The sequence below is a fragment of the Juglans microcarpa x Juglans regia genome, chromosome 7D, assembly GCF_004785595.1.
Source record: "Juglans microcarpa x Juglans regia isolate MS1-56 chromosome 7D, Jm3101_v1.0, whole genome shotgun sequence".
Taxonomy (NCBI): domain Eukaryota; kingdom Viridiplantae; phylum Streptophyta; class Magnoliopsida; order Fagales; family Juglandaceae; genus Juglans; species Juglans microcarpa x Juglans regia.
The window spans coordinates 3,082,297-3,104,132 of NC_054606.1; the positions used below are offsets into that span (position 1 = coordinate 3,082,297).

The following is a 21,836-nucleotide window of genomic DNA, read 5'->3' on the forward strand; positions in this document are numbered from 1 at the left end:
TGCTACTCTACTTAGCCACAACAATTAACCTACTACTCGTTCTGAGTCTAAATTAGGTGCTTCATATACAACCTCTAAATGCGAGCGCCCTTTCTGCAATCATTGTCGTATTCATGGTCACACGACTGATCGTTGTTACAAACTTCATGGCTATCCTCCTAGACATCAACTTCATCAACCATGCTCAGTTAATCAAGATTTAGGTACTAATGTTATTGCTACCACACCTCAACTTCCTATCACCAAGGAGCAATATGAACAACTTCTTGGTCTTCTCAATACCTCCTTTCCACAGCCTATGGTTAATCATGTTTTTGCAAGTAGTTCACAGCCTTCTTCTTCTCAACCTTCCACCAATCTCTCAGTTATTTCCTATTCTTTTTCTGCGTCTTGTTCCCCTCATCCTTGGATACTTGACACAGGAGCTATTGACCATGTAGTCACCTCAATCTCCTCTCTCACCACAATTAGGGGTGTAACCGGTCTGGTTTTGGATAAAATCTAGGACCGAACCGGTATGTATCGGTTTTGTATTTTTCAAAACCAATTACGCACCGGTTACCCTCCTAAACCGGTACTTCTGGTTTTACCGGTTTCTAGTCTGATCCAGTCCGGTTTTTCAATTTTTTTAAAATGTAAGTTTCACAATTTGTCATTAAAAATTTGTTTAAAAAAGAACTGATTTAAAAATATACGTTTTATACTTTTATTAATATATTAGACTATATAATAATATTAATATTAGACTATTGGTATAGTTATAAGTTATATATTAGTATTAGTTATAAACTATATATTTACTATTAGTATTAGTTATAAACTTTTAGTGATTTAGTATTAACATTTTATGTAATAATTTATAAATTATAATAAGAAATAATTTCATATATGAATATATAATTATATATATTATATATATAAATTTATAATTATACATAATATATAAAACTTATATATATAATATTTTGTATAAAACTTATATATACAATTATACAAATATTATTTTTTATATATATTTTTTATCAACTGATCCGGTCCGGTCCGGTCCGAAAAATCCTAAAACCGGAACCGGCCGGTTTTTACATTCTAAGAACTGGTCTCGGACCGGACCGATTCAAAATCGGTAAAACCGATCCGGTCCAGTTTGGTTTTTCGGTTTGAATTTACACCCTTAACCACAATCACTTCTTCCATATCTAATCTAGTCCATCTACCCAATGGCACCTCGATTACTGCCTCTCACATTGGTGCCATATCTCTTTTATCTTCTCGACATCTTACTGATGTTTTATGCGTTCCATCATTTACATTTAATTTAATCTCAGCCAGTAAACTCATTTCTACTAACTCTTGTTGTTTCATATTTCTCTTTGGTTTTTGTTTCATTCAGGACCAGTTGTCATGGAAGACGATTGGTTTGGCTAAGCGGCATCATGGCCTTTACAATTTGCTACCACCCTCTTCATCTCGCACATACTTTGCTTCTGCTTCTGCTTCTTCTTCTTCAACAACTTTATGGCATAGACATTTAGGCCACCTTTCTTTTTCTCGTTTATCATCTTTCAATAATGATGTACTCAATATTTCTATTTCAAAACATGAGCATTGCAATGTTTGCCCCTTAGCAAAACAACAACGTCTTTCTTTTCTTATCAGCAAAATTTCTTCTACTTTCTCCTTTGAACTATTGCATTGTGACATATGGGGACCAATGTCCCTAGCTTCTTACGATGGTTCCTAATGATTTTTTAACCATAGTGGATGACTTCACACGTTGTACATGGATCTATCTCATGAGTCACAACTCACATACTCGTTCTTTATCATCTTCTTTCATTAAACTCATTGAAACCCAATTCTCTTCCAAATTTAAAATTATTCATAGTGACAATGGCTTGGAATTTGATATGTCATCTTTCTTTGTTGACAATGGTATCATTTACCAATGCAGTTGCATTGCTACACGACAACAAAATGGTGTAGTCGAACGTAAACATCAATATCTCCAAAACGTTGCTCGTGCCCTTTGGTTTCAATCTCACTTACCCATGCAATTCTAGGGTGATTGTATCCTCACAGCTATTTACCTCATCAATCTTGTTCCCACACCTCTACTCTCTAGTCATTCACCATATGAAGTTCTTTTTAACTTTAAGCGAAGCTACTCTCATCTTCGAGTCTTTGGTTGCCTTTGTTATGCCTCTATCATTGCTCATAACAGGTCCAAGTTTCACCCACGTGCCCAAGCTTATGTCTTCCTTGGATACCCATTTGCTACTAAGGGCTACAAGGTTCTTGATTTACAGACCAGACAAATATTTGTATCAAGAGTGTCATTTTTCACAAATGTACATTTCCCTTTGCAACTGCAATTTCTACTACAAGTCCACCATAACACAAGAGTCCACCTGTCATGCCAAATCCAATTGTTTCCATTGATACGCCTACCCCTCAGCCTTCTTTGTCTATCTCACTTCCCACTAACGAATCCATCTCACGTCGTTCCACTCGTGCATGTCATCCACCAAGGTATCTACAAGACTATCACTATCAATTGGCCATGTCGTCATGCCAAACCAACTCTTCCAGCCAGCAGGGTTCCACAAAGTCAGGTACTCCTTATTCTCTATCTTCCCTCATATCATATAATCACTTATCTCCTGCTTATCGTAACTTTTCCATTGCACTTTCCTGTCACACTGAAACCAAAGACTTTCCATGAGGCTGTGAAACACCAACATTGGCGAGATGCCATGGCTGCAGAGATTAAGGCATTGGAAGACAATCATACATGGACTCTCACTCCTTTACCACTTCACAAACAGGCCATCGATTGCAAGTGAGTATACCACATTAAGCATAAATCCAATGGTAGTATTGAATGCTACAAATCTCGACTAGTGGCCAAGGGATACACACAGCAAGACTCGATTACCATGAGACATTTTCTCCAGTTGCCAAACTTGTAACTGTCAGATGTTTACTTACTATTACTGTTGCGGATAATTGGTACCTTAGACAACTCAACATCAACAATGCATTTCTACATGGGGATCTTCATGAAGAGGTCTTTACATGACTCTTCCTCCAAGGTTCATTCAATAGGTGGAGCACTCAGTTTGTCACCTCAACAAATCATTGTATGGTTTGAAACAAGCTTCTAGACAATGGTTCTCCAAGTTCTAGACCACATTACTTCATTGTGGCTTCACTCAGTCCAAATCAGATTACTCTCTCTTTACTCGGCACCAAGGTTCCTCTTTCATAGCTTTACCCATCTATGTTGACGACATAATTATTGCAGGTAACAATCTCAATGCTATTGATGAGCTAACAAATCATCTAAACACCCATTTCAAGCTCAAAGACCTTGCTGATCTTAAATTCTTTCTTGGCCTTAAGGTTGCATGATTAAAACAAGGTATCTCTCTTTGTCAATGAAAATATACACTGGAAATCCTTCAGGATACTAGTTTTCTCAGTTCCTGCCCTTCCTCCTTCCAATGGAGCAAAATCTGAAACTCAACAATTCAGATGGACCACTCTTGGCTGATCCTACTACTTATCGTCGACTCGTTGGACGACTTGTCTGTCTCACCATTACACGTCCAAACCTCACAACTCTGTTCAAGTATTGAGCCAATACATGTCTACTCCTCGGCAACCGCACATGGATGCATTACATCAAAAGCTCACCCAGCCAAGGAATTCTCTTCCCCTCTCACAGCCCCATGCACTTAAGGGCTTATTGTGATTATGATTGGGCTAGTTGCATGGACAGCAGGCACTCCGTTACAGGTTATTGTAACCTCCTTGGTAATTCTCCAATCTCTTGAAAATCAAAGAAATAAAGCATAGTCTCTCGCTCATCTGCTGAAGCAAAATACCGAGCAATGACTGTTACAAATTGTGAGATAACTTGGCTTGTTTGTCTCTTGAAAGACTTAACTATTTTGCATCTCCAACCAGCTCTACTACACTGTGACAACAAGGTAGCATTGCACATTGCCGCAAACCCAGTCTTCCACGAACGCACAAAGCATATTGACATTGATTGTCACGTGGTTCATGAGAAGCTTCAAAGTCGTTTGATATCAACATCTCATATCTCTTCTTCACAAAACATCGGTGATCTATTCACTAAACCTCTCGGAGCTGCTCACTTATCTGGACTTCTTTCCAAGTTGGGCACTTCAAACATTTACCACCCAACTTGAGAGGGAGTATCAGAGTCATTATGTCATATTTCTCTCAGCATTATCTGTAACAAACTTAGTTGTGCTAAGATAAACATATTATTTTGTATTTCCGGTATTATGTCTTATCGTGTACATTCGAGATCTACCTTATCTGTAAAATCTATATATTTCTACGTACTTCACAATAAAGAAAGCAAGAATTTTCTCCACAAGTTTCAATATTTGTCACTTACCATTTGAGCTATATCATTATAACCTTCAATGAATCATATTATTTTTGGAGTTTTGAAGAAGCCATTTATCCTAGAAATCCCCAATGCATTCGTAATTAGATCAAATATTATAGATGCATTTGGAGCATGAACATGTTCGTCCAGATTGTTGGGCTTGTGGTTTTGTCGAAGTTTTTCACCCTAACCTGAGTTCGGCCCAAAACGAATGGAAGCCAGGCCTGACACACACCAAAGTTTCATAGAACCTCAACCAGTATATGTATCATAGTTGATTTGTATCTGGGCCATCCAGAATACATTTATCGTTTATTTCAGGGAGCATATATTTATTTTTCGTTAGTTGCAGACTTTCCAAGTGAATATATTCCATCTTGAATTTGCAAACTATCCCAAGTGAAGAAAAGACAATAACATCGTACTCATTTATCAATCCGATTAATTTAATATCATTAAATGCAAAGAGCCATGAGGAGTTTTTTTTTTTTTTTTTTTTTTTTTTTTTTTTTTTTTTTTTTTTAATTTCAATTAATTTTTGCCATTTCAACGTTTTTTTTTTTTCCCTTTTTCTTGACAAAGAGCCAAAGAGGTAAGAGCTCCTCATAATGTTGGTAACTCGGTAGTACCATCTATTGGGACATCATTATAATATTAGAAAATATATTTGTAATCGTAAATTATGTAATTGTCGCGTAATCGCTTTGAAAAAAGTAAATAAAACACGAGATCCACATGAACAAAATTAATTTTTTAATAGTAGACCCCACTATTTTTCAAAACGATTACACGGCGTTTATGTACTTCATGATTATATGTATAATTAGGCTTCGTTTGGAAGATAAACTCAACTCAACTCATCGTTACAACTTTTTCAAATCCCAACACAAAATATAATAAACAATTCAATTTTTTCAAATCTCAAAATAATAATAATATTAAAAAATAATATTCTAACAATATTTTATTATCTCATCTCAATTCAACATCTAAACGCAACTTTACTCTTATAATATTGGGAGGGCCTAAAGAGAGTTCTAGAAGATTCAATTAACAAAATTCTTTTTAAGCCGAATTTGCCACCTCTCATTATAACCTCTCATCTATCAAAATGCATGAAAATATGCCACCTCTCATTAATAGCAACGCCCTAATTGATTGTAATTTCAACATCAATTCTCGTTATATCTCCTTCCCCATTCCCTACTCCCTCTCATTTCTTACCCCTCCCTTACGCTTTTAAAGGTGGGGCCAAGCCTATTTTGGTCCTACGCGGTAGCAAATTCTTCCTTTTGTCCGGATAAGTTCAAACTCCACTTTTGACCCTTGGGAGAGAAGCGTTGCGCTTTTTCTATGGTGCAGTTCACCAAAAGCCACCATTATTGTTGAAGAAGAAACAATATAATATATATTAAAGTTGAGGCCAGTGGTATGTAAATACTAAAATATTAGTTTTACTTATAATTTTATTTACGTATTGATGTGGCAGTTATTAAAAATTAAAAAATTAATAATAAAATTAGATTATCATAATATTGTAAATAAAGCTATATGTATGTATCTATTCATATAAATATATGTTACAATAAATGTCGTAATATAAATAATTTCATTTTTTAAAATAAATAATAGCCATTACATTTTTTTAAATGCTTGACTATTATTCTTGAATTAAATTATCATCATCTTTTAAGAAAAATAAAAATAAAAACATATACGTGATATAGGATGATAGGTGAATATAATTTGGACGCTTCTACGCCCACCACTCCTAGCTCCCAAGGAAAACCACCGTTAATTATTTTGGTATGTATTTTTTGTTTTTTTTTTATATGTATTTTTTTAACACATTTAAATAATTTTTTTTTTTTAAACACAACATCATTAAAAAATTTCCTTAATCACAAAATAAAAATAAAAAACAAAAACAAAAAAAAAAAATTGCCAGCGGTTATTTTTCTTCTTGTTAAAAACGATGTCGTATGGGTATGATCACATCAATCACGGTAACGAAAATAGTGAAAGCTTGGAAAGAGAAAGCAACTAGAAAAGGACACATATCCGTGCATAATACGAATATTATTTCCCTTTCAAACTTCTCAACCACACGTTCGTTATCCTCTATTACTCCACAGGAAAATAATATTATTACATTGGGTTTATTTTTTGTAAGCCGGAAATTGGCAGGCTAACCGCTAGGCAACGGTCATTAATTTGAAATTAATTAAGCTCGTGCATATATATTGTGTTGCCAATTTGTCAAATTCAAGGTCGACTCTCCAACTGTCTCTTAGAAACCTAGTAGATGAATTCTAGAATCCTCGTTGGTCGAATGGAATTCATCTAGAACACATATAGAAACACAAAAAAATGTTATAAAAATAAATTTATAAATTGACGTGATTTTATGTGATATTTTAAATTATAAAATTTTTTTTATTATAAAATAGATTTAACATATCGTACAAAGTGATGTAAATTTATAGATTTAATTTTATATAATCTTTTTATAATTGTAACATTTTTTCGCTAAAAAATCCAAAGTTTAATAGATGATCTCTATCAAAATCATCAAATGAATTACCTTATTTTTGGTTGCAAAAAATAAAAAAACAAATGATTTTTACAAAATCTAAAAGGGAAATTAAATTTTGTATCCAAAACAATTATGATTTTGTTAACTAGATAAGCTCGGCCGGGTCGGTCCATTAATTCCTAAGATGTACCACCCCCAGAACTGCCCTTCCAACACGATGCTTTCATTTTGGACCCATTCCTAAATGCCATGCATGTCATCCTCATAAACCTTATCGAACGCCATATATAATTGAAAACTACAACGTCCTGTTGGGTCAACTGTCATTTTAGTCAAAACTTAACCAAGACAGGCATCACGATCAGGTAGTCGTGGGGAAGAATGAACTGGGAAAAAATGAGTGAATAAGTTGCTGTTTTGATAGTGAGTTAAAATGAGATGAGTTGAGATAAAAGTTGAAAGTTGAATAAAATATTTTTAAAATATTATTTTTTAATATTATTATTATTTGTAGATTTGAAAAAATTAAATTGGTTATTATATTTTGTATGAAAATTTTAAAAAAATTGTAATGATAAGATTAGATGAGATAAAACACTTTCGCTATTCAAACGGGACATAATTTTTTTATTCTTGAAAGAAATGAATAATATTTTAAATATATTCTAGACTATTCTCTTATTATTATTGTTATTATTTGAACATCTTGTGTCAGAAAATGAGTAATACAAGATCACGAGGCTAGAGAAAAAATCTATCTATTTCTTTAATTCACTAGATACAATCTTATAATCCATTGATTTTATTAGCAAGAAATTAATATCCAATAATTTTTTTAAAAAAAATAAGCCAAATTCCATCAATATTAATTTCCATTTGCATGGTAACGATAAAGAAAATACGAGACACATGTTGGTGTTCACTAGACTTTAAGGACTAACTTAAACAAAAAGAAAAAGAAAAAGAAAAAACAAATGCAAAATTAAAGTCTACATGAATACGTAATATATGGAGAGAATTTTATTTTTGACCAACTACGATCATAGGAAAAATCGAAGCTGACAATGGGGCATACATAAGAAGAGTGTTCTAGTTGATGGCTAAGCAAGTGGAATTGTTTAGAAACTTCTACTAGATTTTTAATTGAACTTTTCTTTTTCAATTCTAGAAAGAGATGGGGATAGTTAGTTATATGAAGATAAATGAAATTCGATGATATTTATTAAAAATAATTAATAAATAACTAAAAACTTAGATCATAGAGTTGTATATATAAGCTTTAAGAGGTACTAAAAATTATATGTTAGATACAATAATCAATAGGTTCGCTATCTGGTAAATTCAAGGTTTGATATTTAGAAATTAATTTATACAGCATTAAACGTGTAAGTTATGCATAATTCTTTTAAAAAGTAAACAAATTTAAAATTCACATTAAAAAATTCATTTTATAATGAGTTTCACTTTTTTTTTTGTTTAATAAAAAAAAATTCTATACACCATACTATCATCTCACTTTCATCATACTAAGTAAGATTGTGATATATTTATCATTATTAACTGATCATTTATTACATATTTCTTTATCATTTAAGAGTGATAAATGTGTCACGTACTACTTAGTACGATCAAAATATAATGAAAATGTAGTGTATATCATTACTTTTAATAAGATACATAGAACTTGAATATCTTAAAATTATATCTAGTATTACTCATAATCTTTAACAGATATATACAATCCTAGGCGGATCACTAATGCATACTGCTTGCATACTAAATATAACTAATTTGAATACAAAGATATATTTATTTATTTATTTGTATAAGATAATATATCCATTGCCAGGAAAGTATTATTTAAAAAATAATAATAATTAAAAAGCTTCATTTGTTGCGTGTAAAAATGATCCTATGAATATGTAATCAAGCACTTGATAAATTTTATTGATTTGGTTATCAACTACTAACTTGTCCGATTTGTTTGAGGCGTTTAACGTTTCATGTATAAGATCAACTCGAATATATAAAATACTTTTAATTATATTTTAATTTTAACTAACAACTTTGACCGTTGGACACGTGTGAAAGATCGTTTGTTGAGAAATTGTATCCAAACAGGGCACGACACGAGTTCACTATTCAGCCAAGAAAAAAAATCAGAAAAAATATAAAATGTTGAGAAATTGTATCCATATTGTGACGCAGCAGCACGTGTGAAAGATTCTAATAACAACTACCGAGGGTCAAAAGTACAACACTCAAAAATTTAAATTTCACGCAGCCGTGATCTAATCGTTTTAAAAAAAAATTTTCTTTTTTTGTTATGTGTGTCATATTTATTTATTTTTTTAAAATAAATTATGTGACGCTTACTCACTCTATAATTTATAAATATCATTTCTTAAAATTTTAACATGAACAACTTCACTTTAATCCCTCCTGGCCTGCTTAATTTATTTCATCCCAAAACCATGCATGCACGGTAAATAAATCCTCATGGGAAGATTATGGGTACGATTTAAGACTAAAAAGTGGGAAAAAAAACAGGAAAAAGGGGGAGAGAGGAAGAATAAAATCTGGAAATAATAGATGGTACAACCTTTATTATGGATACGATTGGGACTGAAATTCAACAAGGATGAAAAAAAAAAGAAAGGTAACTACAAATATTGCTGATCTCGATTAGCTCCAAATCAAAAGGAATTGATATTCATTGTTCATCCAAAAGAGTGGACAAGACAGAAGACTACAAAAAGAAAAGATCGAAACCACCTGCAAATATCGTTCTTATTTATGTATTTATTTATTTTTTGGAAAATCTGCTGCAAGTGATCAGCTTTATCTTTTCCGTTCTCCTTCTCTGAACTTTCCACCTTCCGATTACAAAAAACCAAACAATGGATAATTGAACATTTGGGAATCTCAGAACAGGCTGGTATAGGGACAGCTAATGCCCTCTTTGTTTTTTTTTTTTTTTTTTTTTTCTTTAATACGACCAAGTTGTAGCAATTATGGAAGCTTTATGGACTATCCAAGTCGTGCCACGTAATTTATTTTATTTTCTTTTTAATCGGATATTCAAGAGATTTACCCCGGAATTATATAAATTATTATTTTTATTTAAAATGTTTTCAGATGAAATAAAATTGATATTACATGTTAGGAGTTGTAGAAAAATGATATTATTATTATTATTATTTTTTTGTAAACTTGGTCGAACCGCAATAATGAGAACGTAAAGAGATGGGAAATGGTCACAGGGGGCCAGGGGGTAGTCAAACCTTCAAAAGAAGCAGCCTTTAATTGGATATGGTTGAGATGATGTCATTTCATTTAGGCGCTTTGATTTTTAAAATTCAAAAAAAGAATATTAAGCGTGGCTTTGAATTGAATTCCATGCAACTTTGGTTTTGGGGCCAACTTTTTTTTCAGACTTTTCCATTAACTCCGTGAAAATGAAAATTATTTAGAGTTAGTACGGATGTAGAGGTAATCATCGCATTTTATTTCATTTAATTTTAATTAAAAATTTTATTATTATTTACAAATTACGAACCATTTTTTAATTTTTTTTGGGATGTCTCTCAGAATGTTCCATGATTTCGAAGAACATAAAACTTGGACATTTAGACCCGATCCCATAATAAATATGAATCGCCACACGAGTGCCGTCGTCTTTGACTTAACATCTTCTTTTGAATCTTCCGAAGGAGGCGATACAATCAGTCATTGTTTTCGATTTTAGTACGTTTTGGTGGGTGCACATTCAAGTTTGAACGTACATTTCTGAAAAATAAAAGAAGTTGGAACAAGATTTCTAGGCTTGTCCAGAACAACGGTAAAAACGTGGCATGCATGCATGGTGATGGATGGCAGGAAGATTCCTTTGTTTGATCATGTTTGGGTCGTACGTGTCCAATTTACTCAAATCATTTTGTTGTCCATGGTTACAAATGTGGATGGATGGATGGATGCGAGATGTGCATGCACTGGGTTGGTCCTTTTTCTTGGAAACTTCGTCACGCAGATTCATTGCTATTAGTTTTTTTTCTAGGCAATTTCGTCATCCCTCAGACCGTAGCAAGAGGACCAGGCCGATATAGAAAACTGTCTGATGAGATATTAGAATTCATTAAAAAATATTTACTTACCAATTAAGTAAAAAAATAAAAAAAAGGAATCGGTGACCACCATCTGTGGGTTTAGTATTTCCCTAAGAATTAAGTACGAGTAATGCTATACTTTCGTAATATAAAATGTGATCTTGTTATCACTTTTTAATCAATTTTTATTTTTAAAAAAATTAAATTAAAAAATTAATGGAAAATGTCTACTTATCATAGCGGAATAGATGTACTGTATGCATTATTTTCCACAAAATATTATATGTTCCATATTCTCTCTAGTTACAAATTTAAAAATTGAAAGAAAAATCTCCATTTCTATATTATTGTTATTTCTATTTAAATTTTAAAAAATTTTGTTTGAAATTTTCTTGCATACTTCAAGAGAAAAATATGAATATCTTGAGAAGTATAAAATTTCTTTTAAGATAATGCTTAGGTGCACACCAAATCTACACTCTAAATATGTACACTACTGAAAATGGTTTTTTTATTTTTTATTTTTTTAGAATAAATATTCTTAATTATTAATATATATGTATATATGCACAAGTGTAACTGTGTGAGAGTTAATGCGTGGCTTTGAGAGTTACCCAACATTTTCCTTTCTGATAGGTCAAGACATTGACTGTGCGACTTAAGTCTTTCGCCTTCCCTAGCTAATGTTTCCACCAATTACCAGCTGGCCTCTGCCAAAATAGTCCTATCCGGTCCCGATGTGACTGCTCTAGTGAGATTGTGATGTTTTAATATTTTACAATTTTAAGCTATAAACTTGCGATTTTTCTAGCAAGACATGAATCAATAATTTACCGCACCTGAGGTTACAACAAACGTTCTTGCCAAATTTGAAGCTGCGGACTTTGTTTGGATGCGAGGTAATAGATTATCTGTAAATAATAGTAAAAAATTAATAAATAATTTGTTAATAATAATAAATTATTTATAAATAATAATAAATTAGTCTGAGACTACTTCACATACCATACACAACCGAAGTTGTTTGTGTAAACTCTATTGTTTGCTAATTTACTTGTGCATTTTTCCAATATTCAAGGTTAAGTACGAAAAATAACCAAAGGTTCGTGCGCCACAAGTTGAAATTAATAAAAATTTTTTTTAAAAGAATAAGTAATTATTTTATATTTGCCATTGAAGAATAATTCGTGGTAGATAGGTATTTTTGCGCAACTTGATGAGAAATTGTGGTGCACATTTTATTTAATTAAAACGGTGTATGATAGAAACGGGGGAGTCTTTTCTTTTCATGATCCTCATATCCACGTGGCTCGTTGCTGGATAGCTATGTGATAAGTTTTATAGGGATCACGACTCATATAATTGGGGAGTGGGTCCAAATTATTGTGTTATTTTTGGGACATTTTGAGTGGTACCACTTTGAAATATTAACAACCTCCTTTAATAATTGAGAACTTTATTAATGCAGATTACGATATCTATAACTTTAATATTCATGCTTAATCCCTTAGCGAGAAAATCAAATAATATTGGATAACTATTTTTATTTCATTTATCGTCAATTCCATTTAAGATCATTTGAAATTACTCTCTTTCTATGATATTTATTGAATTTTTATTATTATTCATATAAAACTTATCCATTATATTAAATAGGGTGTGTCTACACCCATTGCTGCGAGCTCCTGCTAATCCATTTTAAGTTTTTTTTTTTTTTTAAAAAATTTCACATCATTTTAAGAACTTGGTCAAGTTCAAATGATTAGTGACGTCCTATCTATTTTACATGAATTGGAGAGAGGATAACCTCAAATTAAGTTCAAAACCATTACTTCAAGTGCCATTAGTTTTTATTATATTTTTAATCCCACTAGCTATAAGAAAAAAGGCAAAATTAAGTAGCTTGTATTTGTATTATTTATGTCTTCATTTTGAGGCATCTTCCAGCCAAATCAAGAGCCACTTCAACATTCCAATTATTTTACTTAATATAATAAGCAAACATATAATTAAAACCTTCACAAAATAAAGCAGCCTAGTCCATTGCCAACCCAGAAGGACCTGTTTCCATATGAACCTTTGTGATAGGAGTTGTTAACATGTAATTAAATAAACAGAAATGTTTTGGCCCCGAATTCCGGACCTAAATAGTATCCCGAATGAGCATTTTTTTACTATTTTTTAATTTTTAATTTTTGTACTTAGTGATTAAGAAATTATTTTTTTAATGTTGTTAATTTTTTTAAATGTTTATGATGATTAAAAAATACATGAAAAAAATAAAAAAAATTAAAAATTAAAATATACTATTCGGTGATCCTATTAGGAACATAATTTTGGTGACTACAATACCGCTCTTAAATAAAGGAGGCATACTGCTCTTAAATGAAAGAGGCAATATATAATCATGTACATACAAGAAAGTAAACGATCAAGATATTTAAAAAATATTAAATAAATAAATAAAAAGATTTGAGTCTCCATTTGGTAACGATATTTCCTATTTTCTTCCGTTAATTAATATATTAAATGATATTTATAATTTTAGGACATGCAAACTTCGCATATTCTTTTTTTAAAAAATGAATAAATTTGAAATTTACATAAAAAATTTATTTTTAAATAATAGATTTTAATTTTTTTCAAAGGAAATGCACGAAACTTGTATTCTCTAAGACCATATCTACATTACTAATTTTATTCGACATCTACATTCTCAGAATTTAGATTCTTAGAATAAAAGTTTATTCTTTTTTTTTTAAATAGTATCCAAAACATATTTCCCATTAAAATTAACCCAAATAAGTTCATAAAAAGAGTTAAAAAAAACTAATGTCACATATGATATATATATATATATATTATATAGCATATTTTAAAGAAAATTACATAATTCTAAGTGTAATGGGAATGTAAATTCTCAGCTCTCTTTGTAAGGAAATTATTATCAGAAATCTTAAAAGGGCAAGTTGGCCAATGGCTAGCTACAAAACACAACGTCTTGCTTTTGTTTTTTCGGAATAAAATACAATAAAAAATATGAAAAGAAAAGTATAACCTCCTGCAACTTTAATAATAAGATTAAATGTTTTTAGATGAGTTTAATAAAATATTATTAGAATATTATTTTTTAATAATATTATTATTTTAAAATTTAAAAAAGTTAAATTATTTATTACATTTTGTATTAAAATTTAAAAAAATTGTAATAATAAGATGAGATGATATGAGATATACTGAGATATTTCTATATCCAAACTCAACCTAAATCGAGATCCCATCAACTTATAAAATTAATTTCGGACTTGTTTACCATGTCTTTCCCTTTTCCACATTCCATGCATGATCGTGACGTATAAAATATTAACCAAACATGAATCAAGTCCAATCGTATCGGTTAAGAAATCCCAGATGCGGTTGCAAAATGCAGCCCTTTGATGAACAACAGCCACCAAATTCAAACTTTCACTTTTACCAAATAAATTCATAATCAAATGGAATCAAAGAATATTAGCCGTATCATAATTAAAGGCAAAGTGTATTTCCTTGTTTGACAACAAAACAATTCTTAAAAAATCTTTTTTTTTTTTTTAAGAGTGATTTTGAATTTAGAGATGAGTTGAGATGATTTGTGAATAGTAGAATAAAAATTGAATTATTTATTATATTTTGTGTGAAAATTTAAAAAAATTGAATTGTTTATTATATTTTGTGTGAAAATTTTAAAAAATTATAATAATGAGATGAGATGAGTTGAGAATGCAAAACTTATATTCCTAAACATTATTTCAATGGCCCCTCAAATTTTTTTTTTAAACTCTAGTAAAAATACATCTAAACATTGTTCTCAATCTTTCATGGGTTCCATCACTTTATAAAAACCTACCTTTTATGGCTCTTTGTTTTCAACACATCTAATCTGATTTAATTATTACAATTTTTTTAAATTTATATATAAAATAAATAAGTAATTCAATATTTTTAAATCTCAAAATAATAATAATATTAAAAAAATATTTTATTTAATTTTAAATTTTTATCTTATTTCATATCGTTTCACATATGTGAAAACAGACGAAGCTAGTTTTCAACTTGATTTTCAAAACTCTTATAATGAATTAATCTAACCACCAAAAACAATCATTTCTACACCTTTCAAATTATATTTTCAAATTATTAATTTTTTGTATTAATTATTTAAAAAAACTTAAAGAATCTAATTAATTATTTAAAAAAATTTAAAGAATCTAACTCTTCTCAACTCATCATTATAATTTTTTTAAATTTTAATATAAAATATAATAAACAATTCAATTTTTTCAAATTTTAAAATAATAATATTAAAAAATAATATTTTAATAATATTTTATCATCTAAACTCAATTCAATTCAACATCCAAACGCAACCATAATACTTTTAGCTGCAGATGTCTTTTAGGTCACTTGAGATCTCCACCGATTCCATCATTTATGGCAGAATGTGAAACACTTGAAGGGTCAATTAAGTCTATTCCATATCTAGTTGAATTTAATAAAAAGCAAATATTTTTATTTATACCCCTACATGGCTTATTTACCACCTACCACGCCTCCATGCATTTAGTTCTAAACCCAACCCTCTCATCCATAATCCATCACACCCCAAAATTCCGAATTAATTAGTTCAAAGTCGTTTTTTATGCCCTTTTTTTTTATTGCATTTGTAAAGAGAAATATTTGTTTTTTTTAATGAGAAATTGACTTTAGTCATTTATCAGAAAAAAATTATATCTATAATCGGATACATAAGAAGAAATTCTCATATCACAAGTTAATTATTGTATTTAGAGCTCTACCAGTACACAAATTCATTTGTGACTGATATAGTCGTAACTACTGCTATAACTCTCTACAGACAAACCGTCTAATAGACAACACTCTATCTAAAACAGATGCAAGAATATAATTTTATTATTTTTAAAGTTAGTTTTAATCATAGTCTCTTAATATCACAATTTTAGATATATAAAATCTCATAATAACTGTTAACTTATTCAAAATAAATGCTGCGTTAATCTAATCTTTCAATCTAAAATTATTATAGAAAATTTATTTATTTTTGTAAAATTTATTTTCTCTATGCTCCTTTATATCAATTTATAATGCTCACGATATTTATTTATTTGTTTCTCGAGCAAACAAGGGTTGCATCATTTCTTAGACCGTATTATTTCCACACGTCAAGCCCCACATTTTACACATTGAAACTTGGCCGCAATGTGTTGGGAGTACAAAATTATACACCACTCTCGAGATCGGCGAAATTTCTCCACCCTCTGCATAATCCTTATCTCCAATCACAAAAAATAAAAAATAAAAAATTAAAAAAAGGATATAATAAAGAAACAAACACAGAAAGAGGTCACGCAGAGTATATACATACAGCTATATATATATAGCTATAGTCTCTCCCTCTGTTTACATACATTTTTACCTTTTTTGCTAATCATAATCTCTTCATTCACACACACATTACCTTGCAAGACTCGACGTCGTTGCGTCGCCCCCTGAGAGGGAAACGTTAAAAAAATAAAACAAAAGCTGAGTGAGTCTGTGACAAATGCAGGTGATCGTGCGGTCGAGTGATGCCGTCTCGGTTTAAGGGAGTTTGGAGACAAGGAGGTTGTTTTGGGTGTCTCCGGTATGGGTGGTTTGAGTCCGACGATGATGGCGACGACGGCGGCCGGTTGTGGCGGCGGCGCTAATGGCGGGGGTGCAAGTGGTAACTGCTGCGACATGAGCGTGAGGTGCTGGTGCAGATGGCACTGTAAGGACCACCAGCACGGTGCTCACCACCGCCTCCTGTCCTCTGGGTTCCTTTTCTTCTTGGGTTGCTTCGTGCTGTTGGGATCGATTGGCATGCTCTACGCCTGGCTGGCCTTTACGCCCACCTTTCGTACCACCCTGGCTGGTTCTGGACCCTCCTCTTCGTTGCTTGGGTGCCGGGAGGACAATGAGGGGTCCTGGTCGGTTGGTATTTTCTACGGGGATTCTCCCTTCTCTCTCAAACCTATCGAGGCGGTGCGTTTCATTCATTCCCTGCTTCTCTTTCCTTTTTTTTTTCATTATAAAAATACGCACAAAAACGGGTTGATTTTTCTTAATTTTATTAGATGTTAATAGGGTTTTTCTTTTGTTACTGGTATTGGGTATTTTTGTGATATAAGCAATTGTGGGTCTGTCTTGTATTTTGAAATTGTCCTTCACTCTGGAGTCGGGAAATTGGGTGCAGATGAATGTGTGGAAAGATGGGAGTGCGGCCTGGCCGGTGGCTAACCCTGTGCTAACGTGTGCTTCGGTTTCCGGTGCTGGCTTCCCTAGCAACTTTGTTGCTGACCCTTTTCTTTATATTAAGGTGGTAATTCTTTCCCTTATTTTGGATTTTCCCCTTTGAGTTTCATTTTCTTCACTCCGTTGAGGTTTTCTCTATTTGTTGTGTTATTGTAAGTAATTGAGATCTTTGTTGTAACATGCGTTGTAACGAAGTTGGCTAATTAATGCTTGTTTAGTGCTTGAAGAATAGAAACAAAGGAATTGAATAGTTCTACCTGTACACACGCCGCGTTAAAAATGAATATATCATTGTATTTCACCATTCTTTTCATACGAGTTTCCTGTTTGTAAGGTTCAAAAATTTGAACTTGCTTTTGTTTAAGGATTTTTATCTCGATTTCTAGCTACTTTGTTTTACAATTTGGGTCAGGGACCCGGGAGGTATTATCCGAGGTAGATTTGTTAGTGCAGCTATTGGAAAGGTTAAATGTTCCGTTTTTCTCTGAGTGTTTGAAAGTTTGGTGAAATTAACAAGGCTTTGAAAGTTTGGTGAAATACACAAGGCTTTGTTACCAAGAGCATATCAACAGTAGGCTCCATGGTGTAAGATTTTAATTGTGCGCTATGGTTCACATACGTTCTGTGTTAATTATTAAAAAAAAAGTGCGTTCTGTGTTTATGATCAAACTTTATCTCTAAGGACCAATGGTTGCAATTCAATTAGCATCTTTTTTGGCTTCTGTGGATTGAAAGTTGACTTGGTTTCAAGTGTGAGAATTTGGGAGTCGTATTTTTTTGTTCTTAAGCGTACCCAAAACTAGCTAAAAAAGACGAAAACAATGCTTCAGAGGGGGAAGTAAAATACCGTTGTGACAATTTTGCCAGGGAAGGCCTTCTACTTCGAAATCAGTAACTGTGATTGTAAAAGCCCTCTACTGAAAATGAAGATATAAATTCAATTGGCTATTTTTTGTATGAACTTAGTTTTCTTTTCATGATTTAATTTAATATATCTATGCTATGCAACTCATATGCCTCTGATTTTGTGCATGCGCGTGGTTTTTAATGCTTTTATCTATTTTCCTGAAAAAAGTTGACGAATCTGTTGTTAATTTCTGCCATTTTATGCTCATCTTCCAAGTTTGGTCACGTTGCCTCTACTCAGTGATTTTTGCATTAAAATAACCTAGGAAACATTTCAAGGTTGTCTTGTCTACTGTCATATAAAAGCTAGAGTCAACTGTTGCTTTGTCTGAGAGACGGAAACATATAATATCGGATCGATTTGCCTTGTTACCTATTTTTGGCTTTCTGGAATTAAGCAGAAGTATTAGAAATAGTTCTGATGCTCCGCTGGTTATGTAGCTTTGGAGAGGTGACTAGTTTCCCTCAAGTGGCTTCAGATAGGAGACTGAATTCATAGAGAATGGTGATAACTGTCATTGATGTGATACTTATAAAAAAAAAAAAAAAACTGTCATTGATGTGATGAACGTTTTGGTTAGGTAACAATCTTAGGGTTTCAACACATTGGTGTAGCCTATTGACAGAAATACAAAAAAACTGGGAATTTTTTTTTTTTTTTATGAGTAATGTATGAGATTTAGGAGAATGAGGAGGCCATCAAGTGAGTTGACATAATATATATTTTGGAGATGTTGCCTGTGAAGGCAAATTTGCAGGGTTCATGAAGGGGGAATGTATCGGTGTTATTCCCTAAGAATCATAGTTAACTGGTTTTGAAAGTCCATCCTTTTTTTCATAACCCAGGAAACCCAGGATTGTATTATTTATGAGGGTCTCTTGGCCTGTTTTTGTTTTGAGTATTAGATTTCTTCATTTTTACCTTGTTTTGGAAATTAGTTTAATTTTCAATTGTTCTGGAATCACATATCAGGGCGATACACTTTACCTCTTCTATGAAACCAAGAATTCCATCACTTTGCAAGGAGACATTGGAGCCGCTAAAAGTACTGATAAGGGAGCAAGTTGGCAAGAAGTGGGCATTGCCTTGGATGAGGACTGGCATCTCTCTTATCCATATGTCTTCAACTACCTAGGCCAAGTAAGACTTTGAATCTCTTTTTTGTGTGCACATATAGACACATTACATAAGTAAACATCCTTAGAGCACCTTATAACATAATTTGTGCCAGCTATAAAATGGACTAATTGATAATGTTCTACCAGTAGCATCAACATATCAAAAGAGTAATGATACATGCAAATATTTTTTACAACTCTTTTTGGAACAATGTTTAAATGGAGGGCGGATATGTTAATTCTGAAATTCAAGGAAAAAAACTTGTTCAAGCAGTGAAATTGTCAAATGTCTCCTATTAAAAGAAAATTGTCAAGGAATCATGTAGAAGCTAGAAACATTCCATTACCAGAATATTTAAGTGAAAGCTTTGTGCATTGATTGCATTGCTTCATTTTTCTTATTGTTTCTCACAGATTTATATGATGCCTGAGAGTAGCGAGAAAGGAGAACTTCGTCTTTACCGTGCACTCAACTTTCCGTTGCAATGGACACTGGAAAAGGTCATCATGAAGAAGCCCCTTGTCGATTCCTTCATTATTGACTATAATGGAAAGCATTGGCTTTTTGGTTCGGATCACAGTGGTTTTGGTGCCAGCAAGAATGGACAGCTGGAGATCTGGTATAGCAACTCACCATTTGGTCCTTGGAAACCACACAAGAAGAATCCTATATATAATGCTGACAAGAGCTTGGGGGCTCGGAATGGAGGGAGGCCATTTTTCTACAATGGAAGCCTTTATCGCATTGGCCAAGACTGTGGCGAAACATATGGGAGACGAGTGCGCATCTTCAATGTAGAAGTTCTTACAGTTGATGAATTTAAAGAAGTTGAAGTCCCCTTCGGCTTAACAGAGCCTAATAAAGGTCGTAACTCTTGGAATGGTCGTCGCTATCATCAACTTGATGTGCAGCAGTTAAGTTCTGGTGAGTGGGTTGGGGTTATGGATGGGGACCGTGTACCTTCAGGAGATCCATTCTGGCGGTTTATTCTTGGTTGTGCTTCAGTTGCAGTTGTTGCTGTACTTGTCATACTGCTTGGCGTGCTACTTGGAGCTGTGAAGTGTATTATTCCCCTGAACTGGTGCGTTCGCAACTCGGGAAAGAGAAGCTATGCTTTCTTGGCATGGGAAAGGTCAAATCTGCTTTCTTCCAAACTGAGACGGTTTTGCAGCCGCTTGAACAGAGCACCTTCATTTCTACGAGGACGGATAAGACCTAATACATGTGTTGGAAGACTAGTTATTGCTATAATTGTTGTTATAGGCATTGCATTAATGTGTACTGGAGTTAAGTATATCTATGGTGGCAACGGTGCTGAGGAAGCTTACCTGTGGAAGGGCCACTACTCACAGTTCACGTTATTAACAATGACATATGATGCTAGGATCTGGAATTTGAAAATGTATGTGAAGCATTACTCAAGGTGCTCTTCGGTGCGAGAAATTGTTGTGGTGTGGAATAAGGGAGTACCTCCCAAACTGAGTGATCTGGACTCAGCGGTGCCAGTCAGGATCAGAATAGAGAAGGAGAACTCCCTGAATAATCGGTTCAAAATGGATCCTTTGATAAAGACTCGTGCTGTTCTGGAGCTTGATGACGACATTATGATGACGTGTGATGATATCGAGCGGGGTTTTAAGGTTTGGCGTCAGCACCCGGATCGTATTGTGGGGTTCTACCCACGGCTTATCGATGGAAGCCCATTGAAGTACAGGGGTGAGAAATATGCCCGAAGACGTAAAGGGTATAACATGATTCTTACAGGGGCAGCTTTCATAGACAGTCAAGTAGCTTTTGAGAGGTATTGGGGGGAGGAAGCCAAGCAAGGGAGGGAATTGGTCGATAAGTACTTCAACTGCGAGGATGTGCTACTAAATTTCTTGTATGCAAATGCAAGCTCTTCTAGGACTGTAGAATATGTAAGACCAGCATGGGCAATAGACACATCGAAGTTATCTGGTGCAGCGATTAGCCGAAACACGAAAGTGCATTACCAGTACAGAAGCAACTGCCTCCTGAAATTTTCAGAGATGTATGGAAGTTTGGCTGGCCGCAAGCTGGAATTCAACATGCGGAAGGACGGCTGGGATAATTAGTGACACCAAAACATTTTTACAGCAGAACTCCGACTCTTCCATCCTGTTCTTTCTTCCTTAATGTGGTATCATTTTTGGTTATTTACTGTTCATTTATTTCCCCTGTGTGAATTGTTTTCGGGGAACTTTAGGTATAAACATCTTTTGCAAAATGTATATTGGTTTTGTCATAGTTTTTGTTTTCACTTTGTTTTCTTGTCGAGAATGATAGAAGTATGGGTTGTCTTCACTCTCTCCATTGGAATATTGGTAAGAATCATGGTAAGCAATGTGGAATGCGAATCATCTTGTGCTTGATGAGGTATGATTGCTTTAG

At 32.9% G+C, this 21,836-nt stretch overlaps 1 protein-coding gene across 1 annotated transcript; it reads left to right on the forward strand.

Moving 5' to 3' along the window:
- The first annotated feature begins 16,505 nt into the window (after positions 1 to 16,505).
- LOC121238592 (glucosamine inositolphosphorylceramide transferase 1-like) lies at positions 16,506 to 21,749 on the forward strand. Its single transcript, XM_041135532.1, has 4 exons — positions 16,506 to 17,128; positions 17,340 to 17,462; positions 19,278 to 19,445; positions 19,838 to 21,749. The coding sequence occupies exons 1-4, from the start codon at positions 16,751 to 16,753 to the stop codon at positions 21,518 to 21,520; spliced, it is 2,352 nt and encodes a 783-aa protein (XP_040991466.1). The 5' UTR covers positions 16,506 to 16,750; the 3' UTR covers positions 21,521 to 21,749.
- The last annotated feature ends 87 nt before the right edge of the window (positions 21,750 to 21,836 follow it).

What these genes read in the sequence shown, in the direction of transcription:
- LOC121238592 (XM_041135532.1), top strand. Translation starts at nt 16,751, where the DNA reads ATGGGTGGTTTGAGTCCGACGATGATGGCGACGACGGCGGCCGGTTGT. An exon ending in ACCCTTTTCTTTATATTAAG is followed by an intron (nt 17,463 to 19,277) that starts GTGGTAATTCTT and finishes ATCACATATCAG; the next exon opens with GGCGATACACTTTACCTCTT. An exon ending in TCTTCAACTACCTAGGCCAA is followed by an intron (nt 19,446 to 19,837) that starts GTAAGACTTTGA and finishes TGTTTCTCACAG; the next exon opens with ATTTATATGATGCCTGAGAG.